Raw genomic sequence first — 21,549 nt, forward strand, 5'->3', positions numbered from 1 at the left:
TCACATTTTATGAATATTTATAATTATTATATGAATGCCTGTTAAATACGCACACGTTTGGAGTATAACATAAGTTTTGAATATAAGTCCGAATATGTTATTTAGTCAATATCAATTATAAAATCAAAAGTTATTTTTATAATAGTAGGTATCAATGAACCACAAAAACGTGCAGTATCAAAATTAATTATATCATTTTTAAATATGAAGTGTGCATTTATACATGGATAGCACCTACAGTTGTATGTAATTAATTCTTTCAAAATTCAATAATAAATGAATATTGAGTGTGTAAATACTATATTATTATGATAAATATTTTACTAATTTTAGGAGTAACCATTTTAAATATAAAAAAACTAGTTGTGGCTTGTGATGTTAAATTGGGTTTTGATTTTATAATACAAATTTATAGACATAATATGTTTAATTAAATACCATATGCATTTACAGATCAAATTTTTTTTTGCACTTTTAATATAAAAGATCTACTGACTGGTGTTATTTATTCTCCTTTTTTACTTGTCCTAGTTGCTTTTAAAGTTCCACAGAGTTCCACCCGTTGTAGAACGTACATAGCAGTAGTGCTATGTTTCATAATATACCCTTTAGTTCCACCAATTACATGCAAAATGAACCTTTAAGACGTTTGATGTCGCAAGCCAATACGGACCCCACCTTTAACTTTCATGATTTTTAATTTTACACGCACTTAAAATGTATTTCTATTGTTTTTTATTTTCTATCATCGTATAATAATTGTAATATCTTTTCTGTACATATATATTTAATTGTAAAGGGCTCAGCCAGTAAATTCTTAATAAATAAATAAATAAATAAATAAATAAATAAATAAATTATTACGATATTTTTTCAAGATTTAAATGTTACCATAAATTCAGTGATTATGGTACATATTTTGTGTATCTATTAATTTATTGTTTAAACTTATATACAAAAAATAGCTTTAATCTTTTTGAACGATATTATAAAAACGTATTTTCCACGCCCAGGCATTATTTTATTAAATGACACTTTTGATATTATTCTCTAATTTAAACGAAAAAAAATGGAACTTATCAAATTCGTATTGTTTTTTTTAGGTGTATACAATTTTGAATTTTTAGTTATGATTTTAAAAAAAATGGGTTTATATTACACAAGTTACATAGGTATTATCATTGATTATAAATACTGTCTAGTTAATAAAGTATTTATTATCAACGGTGTTCTCCATAGCAATTTTTTAGGTGATGCATTTACATATTTTTACATTTATACCTTTAATATTGTTAGAAATTGGTAAATGGTAAGCATTATTGTTATTACAATGCTTAGAAGTGGAAAGTTCTAAAAACTTTTTCTGAACAATAAGCTAAAATAAAATACATATAACAAATAGGTAACATAATCTCAAATCATCCATGCACTATCCTCACTAGGCCATACTATTCCTAACTCACAAGTCATCCCCATTTCAGTTTAACACCTTCTCACATCTCACTAAATACTATAGACTAAAGAGCCAAGCGATTAGAGATAACTAGACGAGCTCAATATTTTTCATATCCTATGTGAACTTCTATTAAAATACAGATCCAGAAACATTACGGAATAAAATTTCTCCATTAAAATTAATTAATATTACAATATTCAAACCAACAATTTTATCTAACTTTATACCAATTTTATTGGCATCTCAAATATATATCTTATTTAAATAATATGCATAACTAACCTATATAGGTATACATTATATAAAATGTACATATACACTAAGTTTCTCATCTTACATCTATAACGCTAGTAAACTGGCTGTTAATATGTATGTATAATAATCAATTAATATAAAATAATAGGATGTTGTTGTAGCTTACACAATTTCTATTTTAAAAATATAATATTTCTTGAAGCAAATAAATATTAAATGCAGTTTATGTATGACGTATTAAGGAATACTTTTTTTGATTAATCCACTTGAAGATTTCTAAGTTTACTTTATTGGTTTGATAATTCATATATAATGATATTACAATATTAACTAAATTTTTTAACTACTTTTTATAGCAGTGTTGTTTTAGATAAGCGAAAGGTTAACGTGTTTTTTTAATTTTAACTTCATTATTAATTTTAATTTTATGTCTTAATAATATATTGTAGGTCATAACTCATTACTCATAAACCTTTCCTTAAGATAAAGCTCTGATTTGTTGCTGTTAAAACTATAAACATTAAATACCTATATGCAATTAAAGCACATACAAAACCAACGTCATATTAAATGAAAAATTAAATTACAATTTATTTTACACTTGATAGAATTAACATAAGATATATTCTAGGTACTATTAATTATAGTTACTGACATTGAAAATTTTTTTCTGAAAATGAAAACTCCGATTCATATGACAAAAAAAAATAGATTACAAACATATTACTATATTATTAAAAAGATTTAAGAATAAAAAAGAAATCGTTTTGATATTCAATAGTACTATTTGCAATAAATAATAACATTTTGTACACTATAATAATTGTGATTAGAAAACAATCTGTAGTACCTATTTACACCAAACACTTTAAATGATTAAACGTCTATTAAAACTCTATTTATAGAATAGTTTTAAACCAAATCAGTTCAAAGTCAAAACATATTCTTTACATTTAAATATTTGATATATTAAACTGTGTTATAATTCTTTTTATCATTTAGTTGAATAATAACTATTACAAAATAAACTAATAGAGTTAGAATACATTTAAGTATGGACACAGATTACTCAAATTAACATTAAATAAAAGTTTAAGTTCTTATTTTATTTTTAATGAATGTTTAATATATTGTAATAACACATCAACAACAATTATTAAAATTTGGTAAACTTTATTTATTGAACTTACACGTTTAATATATTATTAATTATTCAAGTAACAAACTTTTTAGTTAATTAACTTGCTGTAAGAAACATGTTATTTTAGAAAACTAATATATTAAATATTTCGTCAGATTATGTATATCAACCATATTACTAGGATTATGAAAGTAGCGGTAATATTGATTTTTCGAAGTTCTTCTTGATTCGTAGTTAAAATGTTGGAATTAAGAACGCGTGTTACATTGGTTTGCGAAAGTATTGTTATGATTCGGACAGAAATAAGGCGTTTAGGATAGGCAATATAAATATATATTATTAATTTATCATAACTTTAACTGATTTACTAAGCAATAATTATAATGTTTAAAGCAAATTGAAAACTTGTATTGAGATTAAAATTTTTTTTAACTAAATTAATGATTTTGTATAATTTTTAAATTTAATGTATTTTTAAATATATTTTAATTAAATTTATAATAAGAAATAATTAAAATAATTGTAATAACTATTTGTTTATTTATCATGAAAAATATGGGCTGAAGTTATAGTTTAATAATGTAGGTAAAAATGTAATCTTTATTTAAAAAAACAAACGGATATTCTAAGTTTTAAATCCAATATACTTAATTAAAATGTTTGAATTATACACGAATCGGCACATTTAAACATATAGTAACGCAATGTTTTTATTATTTTATTTTTGTAAGGAAATCAACTTCATAAGTACATAATCTATAAATTACATTTAACTATGATATGGTAAAATCACGATAGGACGGTATCCAATGAGGCCTCATTGCTGCTGGCCTGCATGGCGCCAGCCGAGTAGCCGACGTCCTCTGCCTGGAGAGGTCGAGAATCAGGTCCCAACTGAGTGCTTTGGCCATCCCTGGGACGCCAAATTCCTTAGAAGGCGACCATCAAGAAGGAGGAACCCAACCTGACCATTGACCTAAAGCAAGCGAGATAGTCCACACAGTACTACACCCAAAGCGTCGCCCGTGGATCTCCGCTCAGACGCCCCCCTCCACTGGGTCGAGTCTCCCAAGTCGGCTGACCAAATGCCGGGCCGTGAACATAGAGGAGTATGAGTCTTCGAGACCGGCAGGCTGTCAAGCCAGGTCGAGAAGCTCAAGGATGCAGCTGCTCAAGCCTTCACTTTAATCACCAGCTTTTGATTGAAAACCCTCCAAGCTCGGCTCCCTGGTAGACATATATACATAAGCGTACGCTAAGGAAAGTCTGTGAAGTCACGAGGGCATATCCAACGGTTACTTATTGTTGTAAATAAATATGTATGTAATGTATTGTTTTATTTGCATCAATAAACGATGGTGGCCGGAGGAAAAGCAATGCTAACAGCAGTTTCTCCACCGGTCCTCGAATCACGAGAAAAAAAATTTATAGAATATAGAAGTACCACTAGATTATAATAAAGGTGAAAGTGGATACAACTAATAATAATATGTTCACATTAACTAACTTATGTTATTTTTTTATTCAATTATTTAAAAGGTCTTAAAATGCGTATTACCTTCTACGAAAGCACAATATTACCCATAATACTAAGCTATTACCTAATCATTTTTTGTTGGTACATACTTATTTATAGTTTGTGTTATGTATAGCATATATATTTGTAAGGCAATAATTGTTATTATTTGATTTAATACTGCAGTTTCGGTTAATAAAATAAAATAAAGTAGGTATCTGGAAAGTGCAAATAATATTCAATTAAACATTTTAAAATTAATAAAAATATAGATTAAAACAATTGTAAATTGTAAAAAAACAACATTTTTACTAAAAAAAAATTAAAATATAAATACAAAGCGATTCGTTGTAATTGATTAAAGTTACTGATTTATATCCGACTAACTATTCAAAATCCCGATACTTCTCGAATTTAATAAACAAATAAAATAGTATATTTTCTATAACAATTATTAATCGGATGTTATGAAAAAATAATGTAAATACATTCTAAACAATTAATAATCATTGTTCTTTAAGCTCGGCATCAAAATATGCAAAATCAACTGTTTATAACAATTGGTGATCAATATATTTAGTAAAGTAGGTACCTACTCGTATTATAATGTTGTTTTGGTTATTGTCATTAAATAATATTACATAAAAGATAACATTCGTTCTAAAAGTATCTTCAAATTTAAAATACAATCATAAATATTAATCATATTATATATCGCTGCCAAGTCATTAACCATGTTTACATTTTGGATAGGTCGGGTAAAAATTAAACATTTATAAAAAATAAAAACACTTTATTTTGTTGCGCAGCACATTCTTTAGGAAGCGAACTGCAGTGAATATACACAATACACATTTTATATTTAAAAATTACATTTGACAGTTTAATGTGTAAAAATGACCATTTATAATTATCATAACATCAGCATTGACACAAAAATTAACATAAATACCAATGATACCATACATTTATAAGTTTTTTTCCTTTCCGTGTAGTTTGATTAACTAATGAATATAGTATCGTTCATGGGGGATTGATTATCAACAGTCACATATTATTGTGTCGAGTAATAATAATATGCACAAAATGTCAATATACATGATAATGTGCTTTTAAATCAAAATATGTGTTATGCCAAACATTTGAACAAAATAGTTAAAACTACTTAAAACCTGTAAGTATTCTGTTGAGTACCTATATAAAGGTGCCATAATCTCATAGAATGACCATTATTATGGCCATATAAAACTCTCATAACAAATGAATATTAAAAAAATCTAACTGACATTGAAGCTTAAGAGAATATCATTAGAGTATAGTGTACCTAACAAATTATAATTTACAATTCATTATGGTATTCAAAATTCTATTTCAAATAAGTTTTTACACTTAATATAGTTAACATAATATTTAATTACAGATTGTAAATTCAGATCTTCGCATGGACATGTTCAGAACATCTACTCATAGAATAAAAAAAAATGATAATATATTTAAATAATCATATTTTGTATTTAGTTAGTATAGTAATACATCGAGTTAAATTTAAAAAGAATACATGCATAATGAATATTAATTTGTTATACGATTACTGATTGATTGCACCTGCCAAATAGTTATGTGGTCACTTAGTAAATGGTTATCTAAATATTGATTGAACCTTTTAAACTGTTTTGTTTGCAAATTTGTATGCTCATAAAAATAAAATCCTAACAATATTGAACATAAAATATATCATTCTTACTATAACCTATATAACCTAATAAGTAATAACTATTTTGGTATTTCACACATACACGATGATGATTTTTTTATTATAAACCAGTGAACAAGTGAACCAATCATTATTTCCAAACAGTATTAATGTTTTTGAAAATGTTTTTTTTATATGGTTCAAGTCATTACAAAACAACGAGTAAAAACTTATATTATTATTATAATCCAAATGTTAAAATATAATGTATAAACTATAAAGGTAATAGCCCTTGTCACCGAAGCTATAGTTCAATAAAAAAAAAACAAAGTTATATTTTTTAATATTTGTTAACTATCGTTATCACTTTTAAACTGCTTTACTTTTTCTTATGATAATATACAGTTTTAATTTCATATTCCAAAGCAGAATATTTTGTAGAATATAATTTTTTTTTTTTTGTTTAATGTTGAGGGCTAATAACAGAATAATATAATAATATATTAATATGTACCTACATGAAATCATCCATGATTATAACTTGTTTAACTCAATCGACTTAATAAAACAGTACCTACGTAGGAACCCTGTAATCGTGGTATAGTTATACATTGAAATATAATAGGCACCTATGTGTAATATAAAATACATTATTTACATTATCGATGTATTATTTATACGTGTAATTTAAGTTAGACATTTTATCAGCATTCAGTTTGGCAATATTTCTTATAACTTCAAAGTTTTAATATTGGTTCAAGTGAGAAAATGAATATACTCATTTCTTTACTTTTTCAAAATAATTGTAAAACGATAACACCAACACGTATAGTAACCACATAATAATTAAAACTTAAAACAAATAATATATAATACGTCGTTAGATATTATAGCCAATATCAGTGCTGAATCGAAGAGGAGCTCGGAAATACATTTCAGCGCACCCCCCAAGAATAAATTGAAATTTTAGCTCAAACTAATATGAACATAATTCAAAAATAAACACTTACCCGGTTTCCTGTGCTCCTGGACGATGGACCTCTTACATAAATGGGCACGTCCATATCAGTGGTGGACGATGCAAATGACGCATCGCCCGGCCTACTTGGAACTTGGAGCAGCTTGACGGCCTGCGCCGCTAATTCCCTGTTGCCGTGCAATTGCAGTGGATGATCCTCCTCAATGAAGCCCACGCTGTCAGGAGATCCATCTCCATCTTCATCGTCATAATACAACATTGCAGGCCGCGGCATCCTAGTACATACGAAACCAACCTCAGTGGTCGTCAGAACGAACAATATAAGGACTGCAATTTCAGCGCTCTTGGAAAATGCTTTTTTAAATTCAATTTATTTGTTGCTATTTACTATTATAAATGTTTTGTTTTAATGGTTAATAGTGTATACATATTATACTATATTAGAGTCCGTAACAGCATCATAGGTAGCACATGAAAAAAAATGCTAAATTCAAAAAATAAATACAGATAATAGAAATTGCTATAATTTGATAAAAAAAATTAAAAATTATAATGCATCAAAATCCTACACTTAGTAATAATAATGATATTCACGTATCATGTATATAATAACGGATTAATGTGGAATATCATTTTAAAACTCGTTGAAAAAACTAAATTATAATATTATAATATAATGCTAATGCATATTAATATATTATAACTTTATAAGACTTCAGTATTAATTGTAATATGCAAACAACAATCAACAATATTTATAACCTGGTTAGGTTAGGAGAAAAAAACATAATACATATTATGAAACAGAGGTAGATATACTTATAGGTATACATAATAATTATAATAATATATAATAAACAACATATGTTTAATATTTAATCCTACTACCTATTTATCTACCTATACTATATTATCATGGCGTTTATATGTCCATTAAACAACTAAGAAGATTTGTTTTTCATAATATATTTTTATTTCGATATTTTATATTCTGAGTGGAGCTACAGGTAAGAGATGTTCTAACATTGATTATAAGTATTTTTTTAGATAGTAAGATATATTATTTATACTACTTGTCTTGTGCATTTATTTAAGATATGTTCAGTCATACACTTTCTATAGTTAAATTTGTCTGATGTTAGTTTATTTTATAAGAACTTTAACCATAACCAAATTAATCAAGCCAATAAGTTAATGCAAATGGGAGTGAATGAAAGGAGAAGTATAGTTTTAATTAAATAGACTATTAACTATAGTTTAGTAATTACCATACTACTGTTATTACTGTTATACTGTGTTATTGTGTTTTTTTAAAAGTTTTTACGTTTTGAATTGATATCATATGTTTATAATTTCTTACTCTGGAGCAGAATGTTTTTCTAATTTAAATGTAGAAAGAATCAAATATGAAACGAGTGATTAATTAGTTATACTTATAACTTTTATGTAGGGGGTATTTAAATTTTAAAGTTTTGATAGTAAATTTAAATTGAGTGACAGTGGTACAAAGCAAAACATTAATCCACGACTACTCCGCTCATTCAAACTTAAAGGCCTACTTAAAACTACCTAATTAACTACTCTTTCGAAACTCGATTTTAATATACAATATAATAATATTATATTATATTGTATTATATTATTATATCAAGTCTTCGTTCAAAATCGAATACAATTTACAGGTAGTTACTATAAGTATTGGCCCTTTAACAAATATCAAGTTTTAGTTTATACGTCATATAATAATATTACAGGAATTACGAATATAATTTAACATTACTGATTATCAATTTAATAGCTTAATACTACTCATTATTTATTTATAACCATATATAAAGTTATTACATATAATTGATAATTATTTTTATTTTTAGGCTGTATAATTTTTTAGTTTAATCTTATCAACTACAAAAATCATACGACTTAAAGATATCAGTAGGTAATCTTGTATGACCTCTTTGGATGTTTAGAAATCTTTAATCTCGGTTAAAAACTATTTTTGAACTAAGTACATGCTGTGCACTTTAATTTAGTTTAAATATTATTGTTGTTTAAACATTCGATTTGTAAATAAATTGTAATAAATTAAATTTTTGCAAATTTAAAAATAGCATGATATTTTGGTTTTAAAATAAAACATTAAGTACTCAACAAATAGTTTAAAAATAGTCATAGATCTAGTTTTTTAAATTATAATGTATGGTAGGTACCATAGGTTATTCTCCAATAAACACGTCAAGTTATTATTGATTATTATATTAATCACATAAGTATTATCAACAGGAACATCATTATGCCAAGATGATATTATGGTAGTTAATACATTGAATATCCACCTAATTTTTTAGTGTATTAACATAAAATATAAATATAAACAATACTATTAGGTATTTATTAATAAAGATACATTTTAAAGATTGAAAGTGTATTGTGTTGGATAATATTTAATTGTGTACCTACTTACCGAATTATTATCCTCGACCTTCAAAATTGTTATAGATCAATCCAACAAGAACTTTGCATCACTCATCACTAGAAAACATAGTTGTAAAAACAATGTATTACGCGTTATAAAACAGTCGAATAAATTTACAAATAATAAACAAAGATAACGATAGAAAAAGCTCACGATTATCACTTCGTCAAAACAAAAAACTAACGAGTTTTGCTACAACTTATAAAATGAATATTGTCACTAGAAAATGAATAAGAAAATCAGTCCGCGGATTCTCATCTACAACTGGCAATGGACCAGAAGGGACCACATGGCGGTCACTAAGGGACAAAATTAGAGTAGGAAAATATGTTTGGACAACCTCTTGAAGCCATAAATTGTATTATACAGGGCAGTATAAAAGCTAAATACGTCGGAAATCACCCGAAAAAAGCGTTTAATTCACCCTCATAAACGAACCAAATCGACATATTTATTACTTTTAATGGATTGCACGTACTTCGTAGTATGTTATTTAATTCTAAGGGTTTGATCATATTTTTGTTGGGTGATCTCCACTGTTGTCAATTTAAATGCCCTGTATAAGTCGTGCGTCGGCCTGAAAATTGTAATTGACAACAGAAACCCCACATTATTAGGTTGCGATGATTACCTCATATGTCATTGTGATGGTTAACACCAAATTTTCAATGAATTCAAACACGATAAGTCTAGAAAAATGTCATTATTAAAAAGTATCTATAGCGAAACGCGTAAGTACGTCATTTAAAAATACAAAACTCTAATTCTGTACATAAAAAAAAAACCTATTATCAACGAATATTATAACATATACATTAATTATGTATATGATTTTGTTACTCTCCATGTGTTCGTCTATTCACCAAAATATTATTATTTTTGTTAACAATGTTGAATATACCTATATGAATAACAAACACACATATCAATCGTTGGTTTCAAGAAATGATGTGTATTAGTTTTAAATATAAATATGACGTCTAGTTTACGCAATTATCAATACATAAATAAAAAACAACAAATGGCGCCTACTTAATATTTGTGAGTAGGGTGGAAACGATTTTGACGCAGTATTTTTAGTCACCTTGTGTTTAACGTGATCTTACGGTCAATAATTTTTTGGCTAAGAACAAATATCTATTTTTAAAATTCGATGTTCTACCTCTGCCGTGCCCACGAATTTCTACAAGGTTCGCTATACATTTTGAAGTTATACTTAATTTTTTTATTTTATTTTTATAATAATTCAATTTTAATGACAACAATTTGGAAACAGTTTTCTTATTGCAGGTTACAATAGCATGTCAAATGCACATTGTACACGTTAACATGTTATCCAAATACATGCAAAACGATAAAAAAATAAAATTAATAAAAACAATTTATGTGTAGGTGGAAAAATGTCTTATGGCTTGACACACGCATGCATTTTGGATGTCAACACTCAACACTGATATTTTTACAATGTGCCAAATATTAGATACCTATATTAAAAAAAAAGTAAAGAATATAATTGTATACGAATCTGGAAAGACAACCCTTCTCCCCAAATTATTTTAAAACCAATACGAATTGCTCCACTTCTAACCTAAAATCAATAACCATATTGTATACCTACAGTATAAAAGGTATGGATGAGGTGATGGGCTTTTATTATTTTCATGTTCTTAAAGTTCCGAAGCTGCTTTCAAAGTTCAAAGACCAAACAGACCAGGTGAAGCAATAGAGTGGGATATTTTTTTTTGTATTTTTACTAATTTTTAATATTTTAAACATTTCCAATGCTTTATAAATAATTGTTAAACTTTTTAAATTTTTTTCACTGAGCGGTTTTCTGTATGGATTTTTATTATATAAATGTTTCCTATTTAGGACATCAAATAGATTGTTTGACTGAATGGTTTTAATTACTGCACTGACAGTGTACTGAAACCCATACATTATATTTTTATAGTTATCATTATTTATAGTCACCCTCTGTGGTGATTATGAAAATATAACTATGAAATCTAATTAAAATTTGATTTTGTCTCAACTCTCAATCTTTTTATAAGAAAAAAAATTTTTTAATCCTGATCATGAACTATGATATTATAAACCACGATTAAAAAAATTGGTAGAATGGTATGATCCACAACTGTGTGATACGCCATTGCCTATCACCTATCCCGTAGTTTTCAGCATCTATTATATTATATTGACAATACAGGCCAATGAAATGTGGAGAACTATGATCAAAGGTTTTGTGTGTGGTTTTTTTGTATGTAACCATACCTATTTTATATTTGATCATAGTATAAACTATCTTAATTCATAATTATAATCAGTACATGTACAACTAAAAACTATTATAATTATGATAAGTCTGCAGAGGAAGACATGGCATACCAAGCATCCTCTGCGACGGACACGCCTATGCCAGTAAGATACTTTGTTGCACATTATACGTCAGAGGAGGGAATTGAGAAGGAAATCGACGAACCCGAACCGAAGGTATTAACCTAAATCGTTATCAGTTCTTATTCTAAGCAAAGGACCACTTAGATACATAAACTAAATTAAAATAATTAACTAATTCCTCCACGCTTGGTGTAACAATAGTTTTAAGGTAATCCATTTCTTCTTTGATGTGATTTAGTGGCAGAAAAGCTATGTAGTCCATAGTTCCATACTATCTATAATACTCAATATCGGTACACACTACACTCCCAGGATACTGTGGTACACAACAATGTTTTCATAGAATACTCAAGAGAGAACTTCTATTATTTTCAAAGACAGATAAGTAGGAGATACCTGAAATAAACCATTGAACATAAGAAATAAATGACATCGATATTGACTGCTTTTTGAATTACTAGATGGTAGCGAATTGGGCGATTTTGATATACAATATTGCAATTTTGAATCAATGAAAATCTGGCAACACTGTTGGCAACGACCGCAGCACAATATTCAGCTCACTGAACCGCCATATAGATAATACATAGAGTAATACTACTCCAATACTACTAATATTACTCTATGAGATAATACCATAATATAATACAGTATGATCACTTCCTATCTTTTATTCGAGCATTTTTGAGTCGTTAATCGTAATTTGACGGCATTTAGGGCGGACATTGTCGCTAAGGCTGATTTTTCAAAAAATTATGTGTAGGTAGCGGTACATGCTCAACGAGTTGGTGAAATCAGAATTTACGAATCTAAGTATCTTAGGAACTTACTTTTTTTTATTGTTAATAAATCACGTCAAAAAGTAAGTAAGAGAAATAAATTCTGATTTCATCAAGGCGTAAAAATACTAACATTTTTTAAACATAGGAAAATTCCAAAATATGTAAATTCTTAGTTAAAATCAAAAACAAAAAATATTTAAAAAATCGAGAATTTTGAAGTCTTTTGATCATAACTTACAAATTAAGTTTGAGTGATTTTTTGTACCATCAAATTAACCATGCGAACATACACATTATGAGAAAAATTGTTTAAAAGAAGTTTGTAAGCTTAACTGTATTTATGCCGAACTTAAAATTTTACTTTTGAATTTAAATCGCGATAGGTACTTTTCTGTACCTACTCAGAAAAATCAGATCTATAAACTATAATAACAAATTATTCAATAAATCATATTAATTACAATGACTAATTGTTAATTAATGTACCATTATTATGTCCATTTGTTCAGTTTTTAAACTGACTCATATGAGTTAATTATTAACTAATATAGAAATACCTACAATACATTTTGACCATAACTTACAAATTAAGTGAAGAAAAATGTGGTGTTTCATTAAGATATTCATTTTTCTTTCATAGTGTAATATCGAAGATGACAAAATATTATGTTGCTGCAACGACGGAGCAAAATAGAAAAGAAGGAAGAAGGCAAAAAGCCGCGGCTTGACATTTTAACGGAAGAAACGAATGAAATATGAATTACCTAATGGCTTGAAGTAAGAAACGAGATGATGGACAAAAATATATAAACCAATCCACCTACAAACGCGGACCAACCGTGGTCAGTACTTGGACTTTTTGGCTTTTACTAGGTAACCACCTTTACTTTTATCGTAGCATCTAGTGCGCATGTGCGGTATACAATGTGCTACCGCAGATTAAATTATTTTTAATTTAACTATAATTTAGTTGATATATTTACTTCAATTGTTCAATTTCAATTTTCAATGCTTGTCTTGAATATTGATATCTTATGAACCATCATGATTCAGTTTAATTAAATTGTTATTGTGGAATGATTTTTAAAACTGGAATTTAATAATATTAGGAAATAAATAACTTTGGTAGGTATTATATTATGCATCTTATGTATTAGGTACCTATATGTCCGTTTTTGATTTGTAGGTAAAATAATTAATACAAATATCTTTTAAGTTATTATATGCTAACGCGAGTAGGTTGATTGATTTTTTTCAATGAAGTTTGTCATTAAATTACTTAGTAAATTGTACAATAATATAGATAGGTAGGTATTATTATAATTATTTCTGACTATTATGGAACCATGTACCAAGACTACCAAGCATTAACCATCACTTTAATTAATTCAAATACATCTTTCATATGGTTATTTTGAAAGACACATACCCGACTACCTACTGCAGATGTATTTAGTGACCGTATATTATGCATCTTTTTTATTGTTTCTTTCAGTTATTTAAATAATTAAATGTTCCTGTCATTCCTGACCTCAACCACATAAAAATATGAAATTTTTGTAATCAGCTTGTTAGGTACGTTACAATAGAAGTAGGTATAAATGTTATAATTTGGGTGTAACATTTTATTATTTTTAGTTAAGTGTTAGTCTTCAATTTACTTAGGTATGCTGTTAATATATTTTTTTTAAATTATCTCTATCTATGATTCCTTTGTCAGACTAAAATAGTATATAAAACAACAATATACCTAATCATATATTTTGAATGTCTATTAAAAATTTGAAGAATTATTAATACATTAATCATTAAATATTGTTAAAAAGAACTAAAAAAAAAGGCTACAAGACATAAACACCAAAGGGGCATAAATTTATATATCATGTGCGCCACAATTTGTAGGACATAAGCCCCAATCTAATATTAAATGTATACCTGTTTTACCCAATAGACGGCATAACAGCCCAATATATGAAAAAGGGAATATTATTTGCACCAATATTAATATTTTATAAAAGTATTTCAAAATTGTCAATAATCGAAAAAATATAATATACATAGGTACATGAAAATAAATATAATTTAATAAATTGGTTGATTTTTTAACCCAAATTTTTGCTTATTCTAATCGACTTACTTCACCTCCTTTGGATTTCTTCAATTACACAATAAATTGAGGTTTTTGTAAAATCTTAAAGCTCTTACAAGCTTACACGAATACTTATTAACTGTATCCACTAACTATGTTATAAGTTATATCACAAAACTGCTCACACACAATCGTGTGACAATCTATTGTAATCAGATAATATATTTGTCAATTAAGATTATGCGTTTGGAGTTTTTAAAAGATATAATTCTTAATTTAATATTTGCTATCAATGGCTTTACGCTGTAAATATTGATTTTTTAATAAAAAAATTAGAGCCAACATTCTTCTATTTTTTGAGGTGAAAATGACATTATTCTAATATATAATCTGGGCATAATAAAACTCCATAAACATATGTTTAAATTTGTTTTCTCGCCATTTTAAAATATGGATATGTAATAGCCCATGATTTCATTATTCTGGTGGTTTTTTTCAAGGTTATTATTTCTCTAAATTTTTCAATATTGTGTTTTAAATAATATAGGAAACCAAATATTTAAAAAAAACATTAAATTATTTAAAGGAACAAATAAAAAAAAAATTAAAATAATAAAACATATCCAGGTATTGAAAATGAAAAATGTACATTAATTTATATCAGCACAGGACCACGTTCTCTTAATAATTGTTCTTTGATATTTTTTAAAGATTTGTATTCTATATTATTGTTTAATTCTTCATTGATATCTAAGAGTTCACGAACCATTGATTTTACTCTTTGCACATCATCTGGCTGATCTTTAGCTGATATTTTTAAAATTTTATCAAATTGTATAGCTTTAGATGGTTTTATTTCATCAGGATATGATACAATAGCATCTGAAAAAAATAATTTAATATTTAAACTTAAAATATTGAAAAAAGGCAAGTAATTCACCATCTAAATGTTCTAATTGATTTTTGATCTCTAAATATTTTTATTAGCACCTTCAGTGTCCATTTTATTAATTATTAACATGGCAGGTTTATCTAGTAGTTCTTCTCTATATAACTCAAGTTCCTAAAAAGGAAATACATATTTAATTGATTTGTTGATTACAATAACATTAAAATACATACTTTATTAAGTAAAACTACAGTATCCAAACATGACCGAAACTTATGCTTGGGATTTAATTGAAAACCATTTATATCAACAACGAGAAGAAGTAATTTTGTCCTCTCTACATGTCTAAGAAATCTATGTCCCATTCCAATATTACAATGGGCTCCTTCTATAAGTCCTGGTAAATCTGCCATTGATATTTGTCGCAAGTCATCATAAGTCATAACACCAATATTGGGTCTTATGGTTGTAACTGTAAATAAATAAAACTAATTGATTAAATTAATTTCATTAATATCTTTAAAAATATTATACTTGCATGGGTAAGAAGCAATTTTGAGTTTAGCATTAGAAATGGCTTTTAGTAGTGTAGATTTACCAGCATTTGGAAAACCAACAAGACCAATATCAGCAATTAATTTAAGTTCAAGTTTAATAGATTTGCATTCTCCTTTTAAACCACAATATCCATTTGTTTTGTTGCCTCCATCTCCACCTTTGGCAACTATTAACTCAGAATCTTTCTCATTCAATTCACCTGTAAAATAAAGACAACATAAATGAAAGAATTATGTAAAAATTGAACAGTCCATCAATATAATACTGTAGGTACCTATAAGTAAAATACATATTTTTATCCTAACAAAAAGAACAACATAAATTGTACGGAGCAAGATAATACAATTAAAAAATAATTATTACTTACCAATTAGCATATTTTTATCATCATAAACGGTGATGCCAGTAGGAACATTTACTTTTTTGTCTTCGCCAATTGGACCAAGTATTCGCCTAGAATGACTATTACCACCCATTTCTGCTCGTAATTTTTTTAGTGGATATTTTTTCAAAAAATCCTTCAGCGTCATACCTATAAATTTAAAAATATGTTTAACAAATAATAGATAAATAAGCCAACCAGAACAACAAATATACTTGTATTAAACATTTTATCTCACTTGATTTTTAGATTTTAACAATTTTGAACATTATTTGTGCTAAGAGTATTTCAATTCAAAATAATACTAATTTATTACTAAATTATTTAAACTTTAAGTCATAATCAAAATAATAATAAAGTATAATACTGATATTATCACGGCTCATGAAACATGATGTAAAGTTAACATTGTAACATTTTATTAACTCTATTCATGAAAAAACCTACTAATCACAATTAAAACCACATCTACCTTAAAATATATTCCTAGAAGACCAACCTGAAGTTTCCTTATATATTGTTTGTAATATTTTTATTGTAACATTGTAACAACATGAAGTATGTTGTAACAATTAATTAAATAATAAAACATTAACATATTTCAATAGATACCTTCTGCAGCTACAAAGCAGACATCACCTCCTTTACCGCCCTCACCACCATATCTGGGAAAACCAAAACCACCGGTCCCGGCTTTTACATGTATTCTTAATGAATCCAAAAATTTAGAATTCTGTTTCAAATAATTACGTATGGGCTGCAACAAAAAATATACCATAACAATAATATTAATAATTTTAGTGAATATATCTTAATTACTTTACCTTCACATCTTTTTTCGACGAACTATATTGACGAACAATTGTATGTAATAAAAGATTTTTGTGGAGACAAAACATTGTTGAAATTGTATAATATTTACCATGTACAATTATACATAATTGGAACTTATCATATGTGTTAATAGGCACCATAGTTTGCAATTTTTACTTTACGATATTATGATAATTATTAATAATTACTATCAGAGTTCTAAAATATTAATTATAAATATTATAATAAGAAATAAATAATTATTATAGGTAGTACAGCCGTACAGGAGCGTTTCAGCGTTTAGCGTGTTCGGCAGTCGTGATCTACGATCATGTACATTCGCCGCTTATCACTTCTGATAAGACGGTTATCGCAATACTGAATATTATATTGCCTATCTATATATTAAAAGGGGTTTTAATAAACATTCTTATTTATTTTTCAGATATGATTTAAGATTTCAACTTTCAAAATTCAAGATTCAAGATGAATAAAAATAATTATTATTACTATTCAGATTATAGGTACTATTCAATATGATTTTATCTAATTTGAACAACGACACTATGTCTTAATAACATAACATAATAATTTATTTAAGAAAATAATAAATACAATAATACAAAATAGTATAAATACACAAATAACATAAATTTACTTAAATTAAATGTTTGCATAATAAATAATAAATATTTCCAATGTTTAACATTGATCATATAAAAAGTAATTAGAATAAGATTTAATAAAAATCCAAAGCATTTTTACAATATATTCTCATTTCCTTATGAATTAATAACATTAAAATGAAATTTTTTTTTTCCATATGATTTAAATATGTTAATAAACAAAAAAAGTAATTATTTTAAACATTGTACAATATAGTTTTCATAGTTTTTTAAAAATATTATATAGATAATTATGAAAAGGTTAGATCAAATGAAATTTTTTTTTCATATAGTTTAATATGTGAATAAACAAAAAAAGTAATTATTTTAAACATTGTGCAATATAGTTTTTATAGTTTTTAAAAAATATTATATAGATAATCATGGAAAGGTTAGATCAAATGTTTAAAAAAATGTAGTAATTAACAAATTATAAAAAATTAACAGTATTATGAACAATAAAATACTAATCTAGCAGTAATGATTATGCTTATTATATTTTTCACAACAAGGTTGTGTAAATTCAATGCTAAGAAAGTGATCTTGTCATTTCTATATCAACAAGAATTTCGTCAATATAATATGGAATTTTATCCAACTGAATTTTTCAGGTGCCAGTTACACTGCTGCATGACAGGTATTTAGATAGCCACCATGGAGTGCTGGCAGAAAACATGTAGTCGCGTATGGCTTACTCACTCACGGACTCGCGACGCACAGGGAACATATTTCCATTTAGTCGGTACTTGTAATTGTTTACGGTTACGGCCACAACCACCGCAACAAAACAGTATCCTTCCGGCACTCAGGACTCGCCTACCTAGTGCGGACAGGAATGACCTACGTATAGGTGCAGGCTGTTTTTCCGTTGCATCCTCATCGATACTTATCACGTTTATCTCCTCCTCTTCCTCCAATGACACAATATTTTCCTCATCATCAAATGGCAAGATTTCCTCTTCAGCAATTGAAAAGATTTTATCATCTTCCACATCGGACATAATTGGCTCCGAGAGCGATGTACCTGACGGCCACTTTTGCTTTAACTCCGAAGGGCGCAATTTATCTTCATTCACTGGCCCCGCTAAATCCGAGTACGAGGCCGACCTTAGGTCCAAGTCTGACAGCCACATCAGGCTTAAATCTGATGGGCCTAATTGTCTTTTGCTGCTTCTTGCTGACATCAGCTCCGAGTGCAATTCCGTCTTTAGCGCCGATTATGTTGGCAATGTCTGCTCTACAGTTAGGGGCTGCAGTTGTTTATCGTCCGATCCGCACTTAAGCTCCGAGTGCGAGGTTGAAGAAAGTTCTGACATCGATGGCATTGTCTGATTTTCTATGTTTGGCAACACCAATTTTTCATCGATCGTGGCACACTTAAGCTCCGAATGCGATGCTGACCAACGTCCCAAATTCGAAGTCTGCTCTAAGTTAGATGGCAGAGATTGTTCATCGTCGGTTGGCCACTTTACCCCCGAGTTCAATGATGAGTCACACTTTCTCAACATGTATTGATGATAAGTCCGAAGGGGGTGTTTCAGGTCTCAGACTCTGGTCCGATTCTGAAATAGATTCCCAGTCCCGTGGCACCTCCCTGTCCGATGGCCACTGCTCCTCCAAATCCAATGACCACAGAAACTCAGACTGCGTTTCCGAACTAAATGACGAGTTCATTCGCTCATCAAACTATGACCAGAGGCGCGATGTTAAATTTGGATCAGTGTTCTCGTCAGTTTTCCGTTTGTCTGGGCAATCTTTTTTCACGCTGAAATAATTGAGCGTGCTTACTGCAACTATTTCTGCAGTTGTCTTTTCTGGTAAACGCACATCCGAAGATCTGTGCCGACATACGTCTTCGTCCGAAGAATCGTCGTCGTCCGAGTCACATGACGCAGATGAGCTGTTGCGAATCGGCACCAAGTACTTGCTCCGTATCAAGGCCAAGCGTATCTCTTCGAACAGCTCGTCCAGCGTCCCTGTAATTTCAGCTACCAATGGTCCCTTATCGTTATCCGTTATCGTTGTATCTCCTTCATTCAAGCTAGTTTCCGTATTAATTTGCGTATTAACCGTGGTGGTGCTAGAGTTTAATATAATTGACCTTTGGGACGCGCACCACATGCTCCCGAATACCCGGAACTTGTTATGTTTGTTTTGTGTTATGTGTTCATTTTTTTTGGAATGCGTTTAAACCTACCGCGAGGTTTTAAGAGATTTACTAATAGCTAGAAGGCTCTCTCCGACCTTACCAGCCCCAACTAGTGAAAGTAAGAGCTGGCTCAGGACCTCTTAGTGAGACTCAGATATCGAATATCTGAGTCCGCAAGCTCCCCCACCACGACAAAGTGGGTCCCATAGGGGGAGAGACCAATAGGTAGGTAGAAACGTAAATTAAAAACGCAAAAAAAACAGTAAATGGTCAGTTGTAAGATAGGACAAAAATAAACTAAAAATAAATATAAATAAATATAAAACAAACTAGGTAATCAAACAATATTTTCAATTAAGTCATGCATTACAGTATATCTAAACACAATATTATTACATACCTAGTAAAATACTTAAGATTTACAATTTCAATGTAGTGTTTAAAATGAGTACCTATAGTCATTACCAAAAATAGGTAAATTTATTAATAAAATGTATTTTCATGTAAGTTGTTTTTAAGTATTCGAGGTAGGTTGAAACTTTTTTCAACAAATAAATTACCTATATAATTAGCTATTATTACACTGTCGATGTACAGTATAGCCGTATAACCACGGAACGGTGTTAAAAAGTTCGGGGTAGGTAAGTATAGTTATCTTAAAACTTCTAAATTTATTGAAAATGCCATTGTGTTTATGTTTAAACAAATAATAATAATAATAAATAAATAATAATATACATAGTGATGAAAAGTTTTGAATCCCAACGAATTATATTTTTTGTAACACATTTTTTATAATTGTTATTTTTCTTTGAAAATAGTTAATTTTGAACTCGAAACACACTTCTATAAAAGAATTGATGAATATATTCCAACCCTATTTTCGATATTTTTAACTTGCCTTTACATAAATGGAAATTAAACTAAGATTAGTTAAATATTTAAAATCTTTCAAATACTTCAAAAAGATCCAAGAAATTGAAATTGTGAAATGTTTATTTTGTTTTTAGATGCTAATGTAAATATTTGATAAAAAAAATCAAGTCTCTACAATTTGTTGTTGAATTTTTTTGATACAAAAATTACAAAATATACTAAAAAAACTTACATTATTGTAGAACTAATATTCACAACTTCGCTCATAATCAAATATGTTGGTGTTAAACAGAGTTATATATTACCGTTGGGCATCGATGTAAGTTTTCCAAAAGCACAGTCATCATATCGGTTGTTGTCACTCCACATTTTACAGTTTTGAAATCAAGTTTTCAGAAAATAAATACAATAGATAATAATTAGTATAATA

At 28.0% G+C, this 21,549-nt stretch overlaps 2 protein-coding genes across 2 annotated transcripts in view; both read right to left on the minus strand.

The window, feature by feature from the left end:
* The window catches only part of LOC111032589 (solute carrier family 2, facilitated glucose transporter member 1-like), a 60,860-nt gene extending 51,228 nt beyond the window's left edge, over nt 1-9,632 (minus strand). Inside the window, exons 1-2 of the mRNA XM_022312970.1 lie at nt 9,505-9,632; nt 7,072-7,315 (exon numbers count right to left, since the gene is read on the minus strand). Coding sequence (XP_022168662.1) covers nt 7,072-7,314 — 243 coding nt within the window. The 5' untranslated portion in view covers nt 7,315; nt 9,505-9,632. The remainder of the gene's footprint in view (nt 1-7,071; nt 7,316-9,504) is intronic.
* A 4,886-nt stretch (nt 9,633-14,518) lies between these two features.
* Nucleotides 14,519-17,764, minus strand: LOC111032588 (GTP-binding protein 10 homolog). Its single transcript, XM_022312969.1, is given in 8 exon segments — nt 14,519-15,669; nt 15,728-15,769; nt 15,772-15,850; nt 15,910-16,148; nt 16,215-16,433; nt 16,602-16,766; nt 17,229-17,373; nt 17,441-17,764. Coding segments are annotated over 8 exon segments (1,266 nt in total). The 5' UTR covers nt 17,591-17,764; the 3' UTR covers nt 14,519-15,442.
* Nucleotides 17,765-21,549: the final 3,785 nt, after the last annotated feature.

This window comes from Myzus persicae, unplaced genomic scaffold (assembly GCF_001856785.1).
Source record: "Myzus persicae strain clone G006 unplaced genomic scaffold, MPER_G0061.0, whole genome shotgun sequence".
NCBI classification, from domain to species: Eukaryota; Metazoa; Arthropoda; class Insecta; order Hemiptera; family Aphididae; genus Myzus; species Myzus persicae.